The sequence below is a fragment of the Leptosomus discolor genome, chromosome Z, assembly GCF_034619465.1.
Source record: "Leptosomus discolor isolate bLepDis1 chromosome Z, bLepDis1.hap2, whole genome shotgun sequence".
NCBI lineage: Eukaryota > Metazoa > Chordata > Aves > Leptosomiformes > Leptosomidae > Leptosomus > Leptosomus discolor.
Genome location: NC_141419.1, coordinates 50348464 through 50365645, shown reverse-complemented (window position 1 = coordinate 50365645; position 17182 = coordinate 50348464). Strand labels below are relative to the sequence as shown.

General features: G+C 44.0%; 2 protein-coding genes across 2 annotated transcripts in view; one reads left to right on the top strand and one right to left on the bottom strand.

The window, feature by feature from the left end:
* Positions 1 to 16157, bottom strand: part of IDUA (alpha-L-iduronidase) — a 50342-nt gene extending 34185 nt beyond the window's left edge. Inside the window, exons 1-2 of the mRNA XM_086480190.1 lie at positions 16036 to 16157; positions 12743 to 12883 (exon numbers count right to left, since the gene is read on the bottom strand). Coding sequence (XP_086336316.1) covers positions 12743 to 12883; positions 16036 to 16157 — 263 coding nt within the window. The remainder of the gene's footprint in view (positions 1 to 12742; positions 12884 to 16035) is intronic.
* SLC26A1 (solute carrier family 26 member 1) lies at positions 2659 to 6195 on the top strand. The gene is made up of 2 exons (XM_086480198.1): positions 2659 to 3303; positions 4675 to 6195. Exons 1-2 carry the CDS (start codon positions 2683 to 2685, stop codon positions 6193 to 6195), a joined length of 2142 nt encoding a protein of 713 aa, XP_086336324.1. The 5' UTR covers positions 2659 to 2682.
* Positions 16158 to 17182: the final 1025 nt, after the last annotated feature.

Sequence of the window (17182 nt, the reverse complement as noted above, 5' to 3'; positions counted from 1 at the left end):
CCTTCCCTGGCACTGAGGTCAGACTGACAGGTCTATAGTTTCCCGGATTCTCCTTTCAGCCTGTTTTGTAGATGGGTGTCACATTTGCTATTCTCTAGTCCACTGGGACCTCCCCAGTTAGCCAGAATTTCAGGTAGATGATGGAAAGAGGCTTGGTGAGCACATTTGCTTTCAGTACTCTTGGATGTAGCCCATCCGGCCTCATAGACTTGTGTCGATCTAAGTGGTGTAGTAGGTCACTGAGCACTTCTTCTTCAATTGTGAACGCCACATTTTGCCCACCGCCTCCTCCCCCCCGCCTCCAGCTCAAGGGGCTGGGTGTCTAGGGAACAACTAGTTCTACTATTAAAGACTGAGGCAAAGAAGGCATTGAGCACCTCAGCCCTTTCCTCATCCTTTGTCACTGTGGTACCCCCTCTATCTAGTAAAGGATGAAGATTCTCCATAGCCCTCCTTTCATTGTTGATGCATTTATAGAAATATTTTTTATGGTCCTTAACAGTTGCAGCTAGTTTAAGTTCTAATTGGGCTTTGGGGTCTCCTAATTTTCTCCCCGCATAGCCTCACTACTTCTTTATAGTCCTCATGAGAGACCTGCCCCCTCTTCCAAAGGCCATAAATGCTCCTTTTGTTCCTAAGGTCATGCCAAAGGTCCCTGTTCAGCCAGGCCGGTCTTCTTCCCCACTGACTCACTTTTCAGCACACGGGGACAGCCTGCTCTTGTGCCTTTAAGACTTCCTTCTTGAAGTATGTCCAGCCTTCCTGGACACCTTTACCCTTCAGGGCTGCCTCCCAAGTGACTATGTCAATCAGTCCCCTGAACAGGCCAAAGTCTGCCCTCTGGAAGTCCAAAACGGCAGTTTTATTGACGCACCTCCTTACTTCCCCAGGGATTGAAAACTGTCATTTCATGATCGCTATGTCCTAGATGGTCTCCAACCTTTACTTCCCCCACAAGATTCTTCTCTGTTCACAAGGAGCAGACCCAGGAAGGCACCTTCCCTGGTTGGCTCCCTTACCAGTTGTGTCAGGAAGCTATCCAGGACCCTCTGGGACTGTTCTTTCTCTGCTGTATTGTATTTCCAGCAGATGTCTGGAAAACTTGAAGTCTCTCACAAGAACAAGGGAAAGCGATCATGAAACTTCTCCCAACTGCTAATAAAATATTCCATCCACCTCTTCATCCTGTTTGGGTGATCTGTAACAGATTCCCATCATATTATCAGCCTTGTTTGCCTTTCCTCTGATTCTTACCCACAGTGACTCAACCCTATCATCACTGCCATTAATTGCTGTGCATTCATATGTCTCCCTAATATGGAGGGCCGCCCCACCACCTCTTCTTCCTCGTCTATGCCTTCGGAAAAGTTGGTAGCCATTGATAGCAGCCATTGATAACAACACTCCAGTTGTGGGAGTCATCCCACCAGGTTTCTGTGATGGCAGGTGTATCACAGTTTTCTTGCTGCAGAATGGTCTCCAACTCCTCCTGTTTATCGCCCATGCTGCATGCATTAGTACAGATGTGCTTCAGCTGAGCTAATGGTCCTGTCACCATTTTGGGAGGAGAAGCCCTAATTCCTACCTGACCATTCTCAGCCTCTTCCATGGTCACTAACTTAACAATAAGCCCAGTGTTTTTGCTGCTGCATGGGTCACCATTCCCCACCTCAACTGAGACGTCAGACTGAAAGAACACACCAGCACACCAACCCACGAGCACTGATACGCCACATCAGGCTCCTCTCTGGCAAGCCTGGTTTCACCCCCACCCCCCTTCAAAGCTATTTTAAAGTTCTTCCTATAAGCCCTGCTCATTCTTGTATCAGAAACTGACATGCAGGAGAACCACAGGAAACACTGCTGTGTTTGTTCTGCTGCCCACACAATTATTTGTTGTATCTTACTCCCTGAAGATCAAAGCCAGGGTAACTATGGGTTTAAACCTGAAAATATTAACATGTAGGACTCTTCCAAGATGGTAACAGATTCTATCACAGTGCCATGGTTCCTATATTGACAAAGTGGTATTTGTGAGGAGATGTTTATTAATGGAAGCTGCACATCAAAACAATCTACAATTCAACAGGTTCATGCTATGTAGCAGCTTCTAACAGTCCGTCAATGGTTTGTGTCCCAATTTTTGCCTAAGGCTAAACTGTTGCTCTCCAGAAAACTCTGCTTTACAGGTTCTATGATCAAAATTTTTCTCCTTTGCATTTAGGAAAGCTAAACAGATCACTATACCACATATGAGTTCCACATCAATGACTACAAGATGCACTACCTCACTAGTGTATGTTTGTTTCACACCATCAAGTGCTGCCTCTGATCACAGACATCTATGATGGAACACCTGGAAAAGCTGCTGGAAATATTGGTTGTACAAAGAAATGACTAATTTAGCTCCATTTTTCCTTAATAAAACAAACTGGATTCAATTGAATGTACTCTTAAATGTCTGCAAGAAAGGGCTCAATCTGCAGATTTATTTCTTAGTGTTACATGTCATTAGGAGCCCTGTGGTGGTGTTCTGGTTGGGAAGATGCTTCCTTAAAAGCACAATCAGGTGACACAAGTTCAGCGTTAAGCATCTGTGCTAAAAAAAACTTAATGAACTGCAACATAACAGATGTCTTCTTCACATTGCAGGAACATATACATGAAGTAAACAGGAGGACAATGGAAAGACCACTTGAGGATACCAGGATGGAAAACAGCACCACTTCCTGCTTTCTCATGGAAAGAAAGACTCGTGTCAAGATTAATAGGAAAGAAGTCATGCTAGCTAAGCTGAAAAAAAGCTGCTCCTGCACTCCAAAGAACCTGAAGAACTTTGTCATGGACTTCCTTCCTGTTTTACGATGGCTTCCCAAGTACCAGTGGAAAGAGTATATTTGGGGGGACGTTATGTCTGGCTTAGTGATTGGGATAATTTTGGTGCCCCAAGCAATTGCATACTCACTGCTGGCAGGTCTGAAGCCCATTTATAGTCTTTACACATCATTCTTTGCCAACATCATCTATTTCTTAATGGGCACATCCCGTCATGTCTCAGTTGGCATTTTCAGCTTGATAAGCTTAATGGTAGGACAAGTTGTGGACCGAGAACTACTCTTGGCTGGGTTTGACTTGAATGATGATGCCCCACCAGCCCTGGGTGATAGCACTCTGCAGAATGACAGTTACTCCAACACAACTGCCTTCAACCTTACAATTTCAGGGATGATTGCTGAGTGTGGGAAAGAATGCTACGCTATCAGCATTGCTACAGCCTTGACATTTGTGGCTGGAGTGTATCAGGTAAGTGGTTGCTGACATCCAGAGGCAAGGTACGAAGTTCCTAAAGCTTCTTTGCATGATCTAAGCTTTGGTTTGACTCCCTTTCAATGATAGAGACAGCGTCAGTTCACTTGAATGACCTTGGACTGTTTTCTCCAGGAAGCCTAACTGTAGGCAACTCAGAGAAAGCACGAGGCAGGCAGTTCCCTTAGCTACAAGCAAGCACAGGTAAAACAAGAGTCTTCTGCAAGACCATTAATGTTGGTTTGATACTCTACTGCCTCTTGCCCTTGCTGCTTTCATGGGACCATGAATCCAGTATAGATCTTACCAGAGGGAAATTCCCAGGTTGTGTACTTCAACAATGAAGAAACAATTCTGTTTCCCTAGATGCTTTAATAAAGGCGAAGACCTACTTCTAAACAGGTTCAGAATGTGCTGCTCAGTGTTTTGCTATGTTCTACCAAACTCCTGTCCAAAGATTATTCAGAAGCAGAAAGGACAAGAGGGGAAATAGATTGGCTAACCTACATTTTTCAGACAATGGCTGCGCTGGACTCTTTGAGACTTAAAAACATGCTTCCAGTGACAAGGATAGCAAGACAATACCAAAGGAAACACGATGAATACACTTACCTACTAATTTTATATATATATATATATATATATATATATATATATATATGCATTAAGAAAGAGTTAGCCATCTACCTGTTTACTAAGAAATGTCAGGTCGCATTTATGAACAAAATGCCCTTGTGAAGCTATATTTTCCAAAGCCACCAAAGGAAGGAGAAGCAACTAGTTAAGGACAATATCCTGGGATCTGGAAAAGCTTCTGAGCTCTTCTTCTACTTCTGATCCTAGGCATGCCACAAAGGCTGTCTGTGCTCCACTTTCCTTTCTCTTCACAGGGCTAAAACTAAAAGCTGTTTAATATATCAGTGCCACTAAAGTAGGGATCTTACCTGTTGTCATTCAACTTCTGTTTACAAAGCAATGGCTGTAAGTTTTCAGTTTATTCCCTTTAAACAGGAAAAATAAAAAAGAAAATTTGCTTTGGTATAACAGAAGCATTTTCAGATCCAAAGCTTTTTTGCATGGGATATAATATTCAGATAAACACTTCAGTGGAGTCACTGCAGACCAATGTTTGATTGACCCTGCCTCAAACTCCTCATTCACCTCTCAGGTTTGTAGAATCCCATAACAGTAAAAGGAATCCCATGTTTTAAAAGGAGACTGAAAACATCAAAGGATAATTCCTGTTTTAAGATTCAAATAGTCAAATGCTATCTGCCTCTAGCTAGTTCTCTCCCATCTGTACTTTGCAGCATTTGCAGCATCATTTAAGGCTCATTTTTTTCTTCTTTTTTTTCTGTGTCTCCTCAGGTTCTAATGGGAATCTTTCGTCTGGGTTTCGTATCTATGTATCTGTCTGAGTCTGTACTAGATGGCTTTGCAACTGGTGCTTCCTTAACCATTTTAACAGCTCAAGTTAAGTATCTGATTGGAATAAAAATCCCACGTAGCCAAGGGCATGGGATGCTTGTCATTACCTGGATTAATATTTTCCGGAACGTTTCTCAGGCTAATGTTTGTGATGTCATCACAAGTGCCATTTGTATTGTGGTGCTGGTCACTGCTAAGGAACTGGGAGATCGGTATAAACATAAGCTGAAATTTCCTCTTCCCACTGAGCTGGTAGTTATTGTTGTGGCAACACTGGTGTCACATTATGGGAAGTTAAATGAAGTGTATGCATCCAGTGTTTCTGGAGCTATTCCAACAGGATTTATTCCCCCCAAGGTACCACATTTTAACTTAATGCTCCGAGTTGCTGTAGATGCTGTGCCTCTTGCCATAGTCAGCTTTGTCTTCACTGTATCTCTTTCTGAAATGTGTGCGAAAAAATATGCTTACACCATCCGAGCCAATCAGGAAATGTTTGCTGTGGGGTTCTGCAACATCATTCCTTCTTTCTTCCACTGTTTTGCAACCAGTGCAGCTCTGGCAAAGACACTCGTCAAAACATCTACAGGCTGCCAGACTCAAGTCTCTGGAGTAATTAGTGCAATGGTGGTTTTGCTGGTGCTGCTCTTCTTGGCACCTCTCTTCTACTCCTTGCAGAAGTGTGTCCTGGCTTGTATAATCATTGTCAGCCTCCGAGGAGCCCTGAGGAAGTTCCGAGATGTACCAGCACGGTACCATGTGAATAAGGTGGACACACTTGTTTGGGTCGTTACCATGTCTGCCTCTGCCTTGATCAGCACAGAAATAGGGCTATTAGTTGGCATTGTTTTCTCCATGTTATGCATCATTGTTCGGACACAGAGGCCACGGACAGCCCTGCTTGGCCAGATCCACGGCACCAGCTTTTATGAGGATGACTTAGAATATGAAAAACTCTCTTCTGTTCCAAAGGTCAAAATATTCCGTTTTGAGGCCCCACTTTACTATGCAAATAGAAACTACTTCCTAAAGTCTCTGTACAGGTTGACTAACTTAGATCCTAACCTAGAAGCTGCCAGAAGGAAGAAATACGAGAAAAAGGAAAAGCAGCACCTGAAAAAGGGAGATCACACAACTGCTAATGGACTGGGCATCGGAGAAACCACTCTGCAACTAGTTCCTAAGAAAATTGATTTCCAAGCCCTTATTGTAGATTGCTCGTCCATCTCATTTTTGGACACCACTGGAGTTAATACTCTAAAGGAAATCCTGAACGACTACAAGGACTTAAACATTTCTGTTCTCCTGGCTTGCTGCAATCCCTCAGTGATAGACTCTCTGAAAAGAGGAGGTTACTTTGGGAAAGATATTGGAAGTATGCAGGAAATGCTGTTCTACAGTATACATAATGCTGTGCAGTTTGCAAAAGACCTAAAACTTCCAGCAGATTGCTCAGTTTAATTCTGTGTTTTCCTTGATGAATCACTACAAAAGTGACAGATGGAGAGGGGCAGTTTGCAATAATTAAATTATTTTTAATTTAATTGCTGTGTACAGCAATGGGCCTACAAGTCATTTTCCCCTGAAGAGCTCTGCTGTTTGTCAGATGCCACATAGAACAGCCACTGGGGATGCAGTCCAGGACCAAGATGGAACAGGTTGATTACGTGCACCTTCTTCACTTCAAAACGCAGGTGATGTGCAATAGGGCAGTTTGGGATTGACTTCCCCTTATGCCATGATCATGTGTGACCCAACATACATACCACAAGACTGTTGTGCTGGAAGGTCTGCCCAGTGTCAGCTGACTGTCCCAGTGGTTTAATGGCTGGTTTAAGAGGGCTAAGCCACCCCCATGAAAATGCAATCAATCTAGCATCTTGGACACATAATGGTTTAAATTCTGGCTTGCAAGGCCCTGACTCTTCCATCATTCTAGGTGTACTCCTAAACAATGCCCACTGTTTGCATACAAATAAAATGTAGAAAATATTGTGGAATGTAGCGTGTCTCTCCACTTTGATTATATAGGCTTAATGACACAACCTGCCACAGGAGAAGAAACTATGATCCATCACAGGTTCCTCTCAAAACCACTATTTCCAGAAATTACTGCTGGAGTCACCTGTGTTATTGGCTTCAACCTGTGGTAATTAGTTACTGAAGGTTGTGCTACCCTTAATGATGCTGGAAGAAATATGACTCTGATGCACAGTTTTGTAACTAGTAAGAGGATAAACAGGATTAAGAAAAATGATTGGCTTTAACCGGCAGTCACAGAGTTACCCAGGCAGTTGTACCACCCTGTAAAAATAAGTTGCATTTAGTGGGCAGATGCAACTCCAATTCAGGGACTCATAAGGACCATCAACCATAAAAACTCAGAACTGTGATGCGGCAGAGCATGTTCTTCCCACAACTGCCTGCCTAGGTGCAAAGGGAAACAGTAGAAAGGAAGGTAGGGTGGGAAGGTGAATCTGTCATCTGCCTAGAAGGGGAGTGATGGGTCAGTCAGAACTGCATAGCTGGTCTTCTCTAATAGAATGCTAATGAAGCTTTATAGCAGCACACCTGTGCCAAGCAAAGGAAGCAATGCTTTGTAAATTGTGTATCCCCATATGCTGGAAAAATTCCACCACTGTTTGTACATATTACAGAGGTTTTGGAGGTTTTTTCTCCTATCATATAATTCTTTGATTTGAGGTCCATTAAACCATATTTTCCAGGGCCTGGTTACTTTCTATAATAATTTGCATTAACTGCTGTTCATTCTGCTTTGTATCAAATGATACCCCCAGAGTCAGTTGTGTCCTTATATATGCATGTCCTCTCTTTACAAGTAAGCATAGATTTAGATTTTGATTGTAACACAGTTAGTACTCAGTGTTCTGGCCCATAGCATTGGCAGAATACCCTCTCTCATACTCAAGCTTACAATTACCTACACAAAAGGTAGCACAGCTGCCCTATCTTTCTCTTCTCTTTCATGGCTGGTTCACACACAGCACCAAGCATGGAAGGAAATTGTATCACAAGTGTGCCTCTTACAATCAGCAGACCTAGAAATAGATTCCATGTATGCAGAAGCCATTTCTCTGCTGTGCCATTTAAAAAAAAAAAAAAAAAAAAAAAAGTCAGGTCCACACATCATGTGACTTGCTTATTTCAACTTTTCAGGTCACTGAATGAAAGAACACTCAAACTGAGGTTCTCCAGGTGCCCCAGAGCCTGTTTGGCTCTCAAAAACAAGTATTTTGTTAAAGTAAAAGCAGTGCATTCCCAAAAGACAAAATAAAAAATGTCTTCACAGGGGTTGAGAATAGCACAATATTAGGTAAGTGATTCAATGCTGAAATTTTCATGCACTTATTACAAAAAAATACCAGCTGCACACCGTTAGTACTGCCAGGGCAGTAAAATCTGACAGAAATGTCTGTCAAGAGATTAAAGGATTGACCATTGGCAGCATTTTCCTGCCATAAAACAATTCAATTGCATTATTCTTTAAATTGCTGACTTGGTATGACTAGTGTCTTTCTGTCATAAAAGCAAATGGGCAGAGCCCAAGGACAAAGTATTGCTTTGTGTCTGCTTTTGTTTGTAACCATTCTTTGATGAGGGAATACCTTTTAAGGTCCCAGGGCCCACCATGAGGAAGTGGGTTTACAGGAGTTACTGCCAGACAATATAGACACTCTTAGGCTGTTATGCCAAAGCAAGCTGTCATTGGAAGTCAAATAAAATTGTTTCACTACAAAAGAACACATATTCTAGCAATCGAGACTTCTTGTATCTTTATGGGTCAATGCACCTAGAGCATAAAGGAAAAAATGCAAAAATACCCTTAACTCTAGGTGAATCTCATTATAAATTTAAAAAAAAAAAAAAAGAAAAAAGAAAAAAGAAAGAGATTCCAGTGAAGGAATATGCTTGCAAGAGTTTCTGGGGAAAATTTAAAAGACACTGCCCTTCTCTTATCCAGCAGGCTGAGAAATTAACAGTCAGAAGTCTCTTTTTCATCGTATTTTTTGAAGGGTGCCAAAGGATACCTAAGCAAAGAAACTCGGCTATGCACAAGAGGCAGGTTACGCTTTAGGACTTTTGCTAGGAAGAAACTATTGACCAGAAGAAATCATAAGAACAATTTTCTGTTTCAGTTTCATTGGCAGAGCTGGCTCACAATCAAGTTGTTGTGTTGGACAATGTCAAATACAGTAGGGAAACAGGTTTGAGTGCTACGATGTAGGGATGCCGGGAGACTGTAAATTATTTCTGAGGAGTATGTAAAAGGTAACTCAAAAAGCTAGCCTTTTTTTGGCATGTTTATATTTGCTATACTGCGTTATACCAAGATTAAGGGTATGAAGACTGCATATGTTAAAAACTGCTGATTCTATTCTCTCCTATTCTACCAGGAATTAGGTACCTTGACTTGGAGAGGAGCTGGGGATGGGCTTGTAATTCCAACTAGGTTAATACTAATGTCAAAGTAAAATCATTATATGCCTTTTAGGAAATGTTATATCCATCATGTAGATTTACTATATATTTATTCTCTGTGGTGCCTTATACAAATCATGTATCCGACAAACTTAGTACTGCTACATAAGAATAGGAAAGGGTTCTTAACTTGCAGACTGTGTGGTTCCCATGGAGCTGGGCATCTTCACCTCAAACTCTCTTGTTGACTAGTGCAGCATGGCCAGAATGTGTGGTCTAGGTGTCAAAATGGCTGTATTTATTAGCACTGGCAACTAACGATCAGGGAACTGTCCAGTCCATGAAAGACATCTTGGGTTCCCCTGTAACCATGAATATTCCTGTGTCACATGACCTAGAGACAAACATGTGCTTTTGGTTGGAAAATAAACCTAGCAGTTCTTTGAAAACAGTTTGCCTTGTGATATCCTTTCATGGGTGGTGAAATAACAGGAGAACCTGGAATAAAGAAAAACATAAGGGATGGGTTTGCTGTCCTAGAAAAGGGTTAAAATACAGGGATGCACTCAGCATTGGATGATTAGAAGACATAATGAGAAAGACCATTATGGAAGTGAGAAGAGGAAGGTCTTTTATTTGAGCACATCTGCTTCTTGAGAGGAACATTTACGGCACCTTTTTCAGATGGCACAACTGAGGAAAAGCAATGCCTTTATCTGTTAGCCTTCCACAGTGGTGGTAACTCTTAGTCCTCCGTTTTCTCTAAGTGCTCTTCTTCAGTCAAGTACCTACCATTACCTTTCAAGAAGTCTTCTCTACTCACCAACCCCATGACATAACACAGTTTTGCTGTTACAAGGTTCTCACTCAAAACTTCTTTACATCCTTCTGGAAATCACTGGTTCAGGAAGAGAATTGCACATGCACAGAATTCAGTATCAGCACTGAATTCCCCCTGTTGCATTCTTGCCCCTGTTGCTTCTTTCAATCCCAAAGTTTGTCTGCAGGCTCCATGCTCTCTCCCTTTCCAAACCACTGCTGCCACTCAGTCCACTGGTTGTCCTTTCACTGCTTAAATGTCTGCTTGTCCCTTTTTGCAAAATGAACAGTTTTAGCTTGGTTCCAAACAGTTGCAAAGTTTCTAATTTCTACATGGCAAAGCTGGGCTAAACACCAAGGCTAGTGGGTTAGAATCCTGCCTTTGAGGCACCTACAGCTCTTCTGGGGCTTCTTGCTTGACTGGTATGTTTCCACGCTCCTAGAATTTTTATTGTGCCATGGATTGCGTCCCACTTTGAAGGACTCAGTGTCTCACTCCCTACAAAGGCTGAGCAGAATCCATGACAGACGTACTCCTTTCCCTCACTCATACAGAAAGCCCAATCCAACACGTGGCATAGCTAAGACAGGCTCCCAGGAGGTATTTGGCCTCTGACTGTAGACGTGGCTACTTTCTTTTCAAAGGTACTCACTGATTTTTTCTGTAAGACAGTTGGTAACAGGTCTTTCTCAGGAGAAACCTCTAAGATCTAAGACAGGGACTCCAGCAGTGGTAAGCTGTAACAATTGTCCTTGTCCTTGCTGAAGCTGGGTCACTGCAAGTGTGAGTAGAAAATCCATAGCCCAGTAAGACAGGGAGACACAGTACAGGAAAGGGTTGTCACTGGGAAACTTCCACAGGGAAAGATAGGAAGGAGGAGCTGTGTTATCTGCTATATGCACAGATGGACTAACACACAGAGGCAGCTCTGGGGTACAGATGCAATACTAATCTGTGTGTAGGACCTCTGAACACCTTCCCAAACAAACCTACATATAAAAGCACATCCTATTACCCAGGAAGAAAACTTCTGTTCCTGACATACACCCTGAAATCCACTACTCCTCTGCACACACTCCATTTTCAGAGTCTGACCTCTCCTTCCCCTTGTTGCTTCCCCCAACTTAAAACTGGTACATTCCCCTCCTCCTGTGTCTGGGACAGCAGATGCAGTAATGATGCGGATTATAAATACGCTCAGCTCAGCAAAAGCCTGAGCCAGGCAGAACTTTAAGAGCTATTACAACTTTTCATGGGGTTTTTATAGTTTGTCTTTTCTCACATACCAATCACTCCTGTTCTAGGCATCTGGTTCTTTCTACTGGGCATATTGGTGTGAGTGTGTTTAAGATGAGTTAAATTGGACTTGAAAGGCAAGGAATTCCAGCACTGTCCTCCTAAAGTCTGACATGTATTTGCCTAGAACTAGAAATGATGCATGTATATGAATCTTTTTGGAAAAGGGTATTAACTGATATTAACTAAAGTCACATTGTTTTAGTTGTCACTACCTGTCACTTGATGCAGCACACAGGTGGGTTCAGGACAGAAAAAGAAACTGCCAATTTAAGTGGAAGGAAGACAGAAGTAGTAGTAAAATAGTGGCAGCTTTCATTTGGATGTCTCAATAAGTCAGGATTGTTTTTATCTGTGGGACTTTTTTTGCTGTATCATGTCTCCTAAATTAAAGGACAGAAAAGAAAGTCATCTTTCTAGTCCCTCAGCACTGCTCTTAGAATGGCTAATGGTTAGCAAAGCACCTACAGGATGGGTGAGAAGTCTTGTTCGGGACAGTATTGCCACCTGAAATGCTTTGGTAAGGAATGGACTGAATTTATGCCTATCACTCTATTCCATCTCATTCCTAGCTTTCCCTAGACTCATCTAACCTGGAAAGCGAGCATAACATTGTGACCTGAATATTAAAAGCAGACCTAGAGCCAGGGGGAGCTTTAGGTACACATGTGGACATCCAGGATGTGGACAGGAATTGAACTTTCAGTCTGGCTTCTCCCAGTAGCTCTTCTCAGTACTGAGTAGTTGCTGCTGTTACTGCACTAAGACAAAACTCTGCTGGCCTTGAAGGAACAGCAGTGATAACACCCAGTATGAGTCTTGAAAACAGCTGGAATGACTATTACCTGGAATCCACCTAAGCACTCTCTCCATAAAACTGGGTGTAGACGCCCTGACTGCAAAGCAGAACTCTTCCTTGCTTAAGGAACCACTGGAGACTCCTCTAGAGCACTCTTTTCAAGGTTGTGCCAAGCAGCACTTTAGAAAGGATGCATCCAGTCAAAAAAAGCTACACTAGAACTTTGTACATGTGATGGTCCATGAAACTTATTTCTGCTAGCCTGAGGCCTCTCTGGAGCTCATAGTACAACCAGGAATCAAGATGCTGAGGCCTGGACATGGCAGCAGGGGAGACATGGAATGACTGCAGATGGTCTTAGTAAAACTTGACCAGCACATCCACAAGACACTTCAGATAAAAGGAAGCCTTAAACTGCTCCTTAATCTGTTGTTAGGACGTAATGCATGCAGGTTAGCCCCATCTTTCTCAATACAAGCTCTCTCTTCCTTCATCTCATACATCCCCAAATTGATTCCCCTCCACTGGCATTCACCTGACTTCCAAAGAAGCAAAGACATGCCCAGCTTGCAAATATACTACGATAAATATCAAAGTGAGCACCTGTTGAATGTGTCACATTTTTTTAATTTTGACTTGACGTGTTTGCTTACCTGAGAGCAACTAATTCCAGTAACCAGTGAATTCGAACTTGTTCAATGCCATCATGCGGAACAGAAGAAATGTAGGCAAGGTTCATTTCTTGGTCTTTGCTCAGGTCAAATAGGTCAGCACGGTTGTGAGGTAAAGGAGGGCTTCAGGAAAGGAGGGCCAGAAAAGAAACAACACATTGCAACATTAACTAGCAGCTCCACTGGTTATCCAAAGATCCCTATGCTAATGCTATCACCTGCAAGATCCTCCCTGGCATGAAAAGCACTGTCTAACATGAGACGAAAACAAAATGGAGTTGCAGGTTATTTGGGGCTAACTGGCTACACATGTAGTTTGGCAAAGCGTAACACAACTCAGGTGCATCTCACTGCCATGCTCAAAGGAAAATATTACAAGCAGTCATCGCTGCACAGATGACAACCTCAGACAGCAATGGCCTGAAGAAGCCATACAATGGCAGTCATCTTGTCCCTGAGCAACTACTGGTAAGGGAGCTCAGTGTCTTTCAGGCTTTGGAGCGCTGAGGTCTGCAGTAAGACCAATAAAGGCTTCATCTTCCTGCTGAAGTCCATGCAATGACATGAACTCTTCCTCTGCTGTGGAAGCTACACTTGTTAGAAGCAGAACTGGACCCTCAGAGCCTCTACATTCTTCGTCCATGTTTAACTCAACCCTAAGTACAAAGAAGCACAGGAGTATGTGGCTTGAGGTTTCTACGCTTGATGCTGCAAGCAGTTTAACCTCCTCATGGCTATACAGCAATGATCATGTTAATATGACTTTGGTGTCTACTTATGCCACTGAAATGAACACAACAGTGAGGCAAATTTCTGTGGCCTCTATCTCCATAGATAAATAGCTACAAGATGGAGGGAGATCTCCCCCCCACCCTCCACAAGTCAGAAACTTAGAACGCTGCCCAGTTCACTGGGTTTGGGCATCCTTAGAGACTCTCACTAAGCCTCCTGGTAATGTGCAAATTCTGAGTGTTAAAGCATTTGTATTACAAGGAAGATGAAACAACATTGTCCCCAAGGTTTGGTAAAATACTTCCACATGTCTTCACACTGCAAAGAGAGATGACTTGCACTCTTAGCTACAGACTGTATACTAACTGTGTAAGTCAAAAATTAATATAGTTTATGGGTTGCCTACTGTGATCTGTCTCCTCTGATAAGTGGACAGCTCTGTGCTGACTGTAACTACACTGAAAAGAGTCATACTGCCACCCTCTCCAGCCCCATCCCACTTCCAAGGACCCCACTGAATAAACCTGCTACTGTATAATCTTCTGTGCACAAACGGGTAAAAGCCTGACCCCACCTAAACGAGAACTTGACACAACCTTTTCCCTAGCTAAGGCATTGCCTATTTATTACCCCATCTCCTGTATAATTATCTGAAAGTCCAAGTCTTGACACATTACATGGTTGTAGTGCTTCACACAAATCAGCCAGCACACGTGAGCCCCTCTGTGCAACTTCACCAGGCCCTTAAAAATCATCTCTCTGAGATGGCTTCAAGTCACAGAAGTGAGACTGAGAAGTTACCAATTCCACTCTTACTAAAAATTTATCAGCCATTTGTGTCTTTTTGTTTCAATGGATAATGACAACATCAACTCTTGGTTTTTGAAGGAGTGCTTTACTACTACTCTTGAGATCCAAACTTGCTTCAAGCAGTGGCAAAGATGGAAGTCAAAGCATAAAGCATTTACATATTTTTGCTTAGTCCACACTGAATAAACACTCTGAAATTCACACTCTGCTAGAGAGAAATCTAGCAGAAACCATGACGAGATACAAAAGAAAGCTGGCAAAACAGTGGGTTTTGTTAGTTGTAGTATCAGTATCTGTCCTTTCCTGTTCTGAGCGGAAAGCGCCCATCCAAGAGAACATGAAGCACTGCTCCCACACTTCATCAACTGCTGATCCACAGCTGTGCATTTGCCCCAGCTGTCTGAAACTGTGATGTAGAAAAGAAGCTTGTAACAACTGGAACTCTGTCCTTTCACAGTGTGAGCTTTCAAGGAAGATGGGATCCTACAGCTTGAGAAACACCAGTGTTGGCCAGGTGTTATAAATGAATAGCTGCTGACCCATGTAGAGCCTTTGCCTCTGCTTCTCTGCCTTCCCCTCACATGCTTTTCATGTTTGCAGCTTTCTGAAGTTTTTTTCACACAATTAAAATCATGGGTGTTTCTTGGGCTGCAGTTTTAATGGGAAAAACATACTATTTTTAAGGCAGTTTTTCATTAATATTTCCTAACATTGCAAGCAAAAATTAAAACAAGAAATGAAACCACAAAAGAAAAAAAATCCAGAAAGCCCAAACATTTCTCTTCATCAGAATGTATTTTAAGTCCTGTTTTGTTTTCCCACCAACACTGAAAACTAATGGAAAATTTTGCACATTTTGTCTTAGACTACCTTTACGCATATACAACAAAAGTGCACGAATCCCTTTTCATCCAAAGCACATGCTGCTGATTCCATCCTTGTTGCAACTCTTTTCCCTACTACTGTTATTTAACCCACTATATGCCTAAAAGGAGGTCATAACAAGTTTAGAGTAAGATATGAACACGGCTGAGGAATCTGCTGTCTCTTCCTTTTAGGCTTGCTAGCAGCCTTTACGTATCTCGCAAAACTTTAAGGTTGTTCAACTCCAGTTGGTGCAGCAAGACTGGGCTTTCTCTGAGAAGCAAAGCACTATCAGGATATGAAGTGGTGGAGCTGTGATTTAGGCAAGCTCCACCCAACGCCCTCACTTAGATGCACCAGACTCACTGCCCATATCAGGAAGACAGTACACGTTGAAAGCGTCTTGCAAGACGAACAAACTCACAGAACTAACAGGCAGGGAAGCTTTGCCTGGACCTATTTAGGGACCATGACAATGGAAACACTGGAAAAGGTTTGTCCGAGTATCAGCATATGTGCTGTGCTGGGGAAAAGGAATGACTCGCACGTTGGAGGGCCCTGGAGGCAAGTGAGCAAGTCAGAGAGGGGCTGCCGACCGGCCCCATCCTGTGATCCAGTTTACATTGACTGGCCGCGTCCCGCCACCAGCTCCACGCAGGTAAAACGTAACAGGCTAAGCAGCACAGGGCAGCACGGTGCCGGGCCCTCCGATGCCGCAGCAGCAGGCCCAGGTTCCTCCAGAAGGGCCGCGTCCTCACGCCCTGGCGCTCCTTTGCTTGAGGCGGGCTAGAGGCCGCCGGCTCCCGCCCCGGCTGCTTCTCGCCAGCGGTGCGTGGCCTGCCGCCGGCCGCAGGGCTCTGCGCGCTTACCAGAAGCCAGTGCTCCTCCAAAAGTGCCCCAAGGGCCGCTCGGCTCGCCGGACATCCACGTACACCACGTACGCCGCGCAGCCCGCGCCCAGCTGCAGCGCCAGCCACAGCAGCACCCCCATGGCGCCAGGACAGGCCGATCCGATCCGATCCGATCCGAGCCGGCCCGCGCCGCGCCGCGCCAAGCCACAGCGGCGCCCGCTAACGACGCATCACGGACGCGACGCCAGGCGCGCGACGCCAGGCGCCCTCCCCCGGCGCTCCCGCCGGCCCTGCGGTGAGCTTTTCGATTGGCTGCTGGCAGCGCAGCCCAGCGGTTCGGGTGGTGACGTCTCCGTCCGACGGCCAGGCGTCACTTGCCTGCAGTCGCTGCGTGCGGTCGTGCCTGCGGGATTTCCCTCGTGCGCCACAGGAGGGAGGTGTGCTCTCGTGCTGTCGTTACGTCCTCGTGCTCTGTGTTGACAAATCTGTAGGGGGGAGCAGGTGGTACGGCTGGTGATAACGCAGCCTTCCCCGAACGAACGGGGTGGCACGGTTGAAACTATGTCCGTCTTTTCAGTCTAAGCGTATTTATTGATCTCAGTAAAGAGCTTTAAATGCACTTTATAATAGAGGCAATGTAGATTGACTTTCTAAATCCTTGTGTCTTATGACCTGTGTCAGGACTGCGTTATCTGGGTGGTGGGACTCTCTTCCCTAGTATCCTTCTCTTTTATGTATTGCACTGCCTTTGGGAAACTCCTCAAGCCTTGCCAAGTAGAAGAAAAAAGTGGGAAACTGGGCTTCCAGTCCACATCCCCAAGTAACGTGGTAGCATCTCATTTTGTGACCATTGGTTCTGATTAATTGGATGGACGGAGTACTCCAGTCTGATTTCCAATAGAGGCTTTGGATCTAGCAAGCGAAATCATGAGCCCATGTAACAGTGCCCACACCAGGGAAACTGTAGAGAGCTGCCAGGCAAAGAGACAGGCTGCAGATGATGTCCAACAAAAAAAACAAAGTGATGGCTGTGTTCATGGAGATCAAGGCTATCAGTCCTAGTGGAGCAACCAAAATTTACCACCCCAAAAGCTCTGGTCTTTCAGCCCCTTTCACCAAAGCTCTCCCTGAAGAGTTGTGCCAGAGCTACCAGAGGGGAAGTCAG